Source organism: Empidonax traillii, unplaced genomic scaffold (assembly GCF_003031625.1).
Source record: "Empidonax traillii isolate 1590-97213 ecotype Southwest subspecies unplaced genomic scaffold, ASM303162v1 scaffold782:size294519, whole genome shotgun sequence".
Classification (NCBI taxonomy): Eukaryota; Metazoa; Chordata; class Aves; order Passeriformes; family Tyrannidae; genus Empidonax; species Empidonax traillii.
The window spans coordinates 1-2,796 of NW_020955975.1; the positions used below are offsets into that span (position 1 = coordinate 1).

Below are 2,796 nucleotides of genomic sequence, written 5' to 3' on the forward strand. Positions count from 1 at the left end.
TTTTTTTTTTTTTCTGTTCCATTTTTAATTTATTTTATTTTAGCCTGTTTTATTTTCAGGCTTAGGTAGTAGGTTTTATGTAGACGGCACGATGCCTTGTCAGCTTAGCTAGGGAACAAGTGATTCTCTTGATGCTTCAAAGCACATGTAAGTGTGGGTACGGGTGTGTGCATCAGATTTTGGATCCTCCCTTTGCGTTTGGGAGGGTGGAGAGGTACAACACAAATAATTTTGTCAGAAGGAGTCGTGCTTCCTAACACGGAAACACAACACAGCAATTCCCTTTATTACCATATGTAACTGTGCTTACAGGGCTGTTTAGATACTGCTGTAATCATTGAAGCTGTGTGCTAGATGTAATTTAGGACAGTTTGTTTGTCCAGGTGAGTTCAGGTGCCATGCCTACTGACAACTGAATGTCTGTTCTTATTTTGAAAGGGTTACGTGTTTTGCCAGAATTGATAATTGTCAAAACAGAAGTTAATAGGCTGCTGTACAAATACTGGATGTGAGTGGCGGTTGACACGGTCATTGGGACCTGGCTGTCGATTAGATTCTGTGGACGTAGTTGGTGCTTGCTTTCTAGCTTTGTGAGTAAAAGTTAGCCTTAAGGAGAAGTCTTCTGACTGTTTGCTCTTTAAGATTCAGAAAAAAGTGGAGGAGGAGAGGGACTGCAGGTCAGTGTGGCAAAAAGTAGCTTGAAAAGGGTGGTGTCTGAGTGTGTTTTTTTCAAATTTAACATGTCAGATTGCTGTGCTTTTCCATCTTTGGCCTATGGATCAAAAGTAGTGGAGGTATGGCTCTGGTATCTTGAACATAGTATGATATACTGGCAGATGCCACTGGTCTAATAGATTCTAGAGAGACTATTTTTTGTTTGCTTTTCTATGGAGGTGATTATGATCCCATCCTCCTATCCTAAAAGGGTACTCCTTGCAATATTACTGAATCATCACTGTGCTCTGGTTGCAGTCAGATAATGCCAGACTAAAATAGCATAGAATCTGAGAAAACTGAGCTGCTGGTGTAGGTGTATGTGCTGGCACTTCTTACATTCCTTCCTTCTCAAGTACTCTCTAAATGACTAAGTGGTTTTAGGCTGTGCAGCTCCTTTCAGTGAATTTCCATTCAGTGTTAGTACATGGGCAATCAGATTTGGAGCACACGTTACAGGGAATTGTGAACTGGAGGATAGGACTTTTTTTGATAGTGCCATTTTGTCAGTCTGTGTGTGAAACTGAGTAAATGTGTAGGAGGTGTCTTTGAACAGTGTCTTACTTTATAAAAAGCCTCTGCCTTTGAATGCAAATTTGTTACAATGAAGGAACTGAAGAACTTCTCTGTGAGAGTTTGCAAACTAGAGGACTGAGGAGATTTTTGCAGGCCGTTGAAAGGCTCTCAGCTATTTCAGTCTCAAAAGTCACTGAATGGCTCCCTTGGTAGTTTCACAGCACGAGGTGTTGGGTGGCTTAGGTGGTCTCTGGTATCTGGGCTCCACATCTGTTTCCCACCAGCATACAATGACTTACATTTCTGTGCTGTGCACCAGATGAAGGAACTGTGTCATACCCATTTGGCAGTGTGGGTAATCAACAGCTGTTTTGGCCCAGTTTCAGGAGGTTGTGCGCAGTGGTGAAATGGGCAGCTGTGAGTGCTGTTGGCAGTGTTGCCATCGCATGCTTTGCAGTGTCTCACCTAAGGAGTCGTGTTTACTTTGGTTGAAAAACCACTGTGGCACGAGGCGAACAGTCAGGGTCGCATTAAAGATCCCTAGAACTCTTTTTATGGACTTTGCTGGTTTCTCTAGTAGTACTTTAGAGTCAGAAAAATCCTTACTTTACATCTGGGTTTGAATTAAAGTAATATTTGATGCTTCATTTCTGTAAATCTAATCTATATTAATTTAAAAAAATTGTTCACTTGAAACAGTGTGCATACTTTGTGTGTATAAAAATAAAAGTCAAAAGGAGCATTTCTGTTTAGCAGGCAGTTAAAAGCTGTTGTAACATAACCAACTCTTTCCTGGGAAGACTCGAGTGAACAGAGTTTTAACATTTACGTTTTTTGTAGCCCTTGGGTGAAAGGGGTGACATGGTTCCCCACTGCCCAGGTGGTGAATCTGGAGGTACTGTGGCTAGCAAGCTATCTGACTCACTCTGTAATCTGTTAGAATGCTGCTCAGTTTGGGTTTATATACTCTTTAGAATTAGCTTAGTTGTCTCACTTGCAGGGCTGTCTTCTTCTGTGAACATTGCATGGCTATACTGTGCTACATATGGTGGGAAATTTTGCCCAGAGGTTGCATTTGTGTTGCCCTTTTAAAGGGACAAAGTCTTCCACTACAGTTGTCCAGGAGTGCGGTGCTAACCAAAGCGAGGTGGAGGGGTGTGTGGAGGTGGACTGAAACAAATCCTTTCAGTCATGAAGGGAACTTACATCATATTGAGGCTGTTCTGAAACCACAGCTTCAGAACATGAGGTGATTGTAAACACGAGTGAAGTGGATTAGTTGATTTTTGTTGTCTGCAATGAGAAATCTCTCTGCAGTGACAGTGCAGTGAATTTTCCCCTGGACCACCGGGGGCTCCCGAACCACCGGGGGCTCCCAACGAAGAACCGGGGAAGGTCTTTCCACCTTCCAGCCTGCGCATTGGATTTTTTTAGGTGAGACACAGTGTGCGCGGAACTGAGCCCACCCTTTAATCCTGAGGTTCATCTGCCGGGGCCAAGCACGCTTGGACGGTGGCAGTGAGGTCCTCAGGACGTAGATGGATTGCCTTACAGGGCTAACGAGCT

At 43.3% G+C, this 2,796-nt stretch overlaps 1 protein-coding gene across 2 annotated transcripts in view; it reads left to right on the forward strand.

Moving 5' to 3' along the window:
* The first annotated feature begins 116 nt into the window (after nt 1–116).
* The window catches only part of UXS1 (UDP-glucuronate decarboxylase 1), a 76,076-nt gene continuing 73,396 nt past the window's right edge, over nt 117–2,796 (forward strand). For both annotated transcript variants that reach the window (XR_003573214.1, XM_027901387.1), the window contains exon 1: nt 117–147. Coding sequence is in view for 1 of the 2 variants with exons in the window: in XM_027901387.1 (XP_027757188.1) it covers nt 132–147 (16 nt within the window). In the remaining variant the exon portion in view is untranslated. The remainder of the gene's footprint in view (nt 148–2,796) is intronic.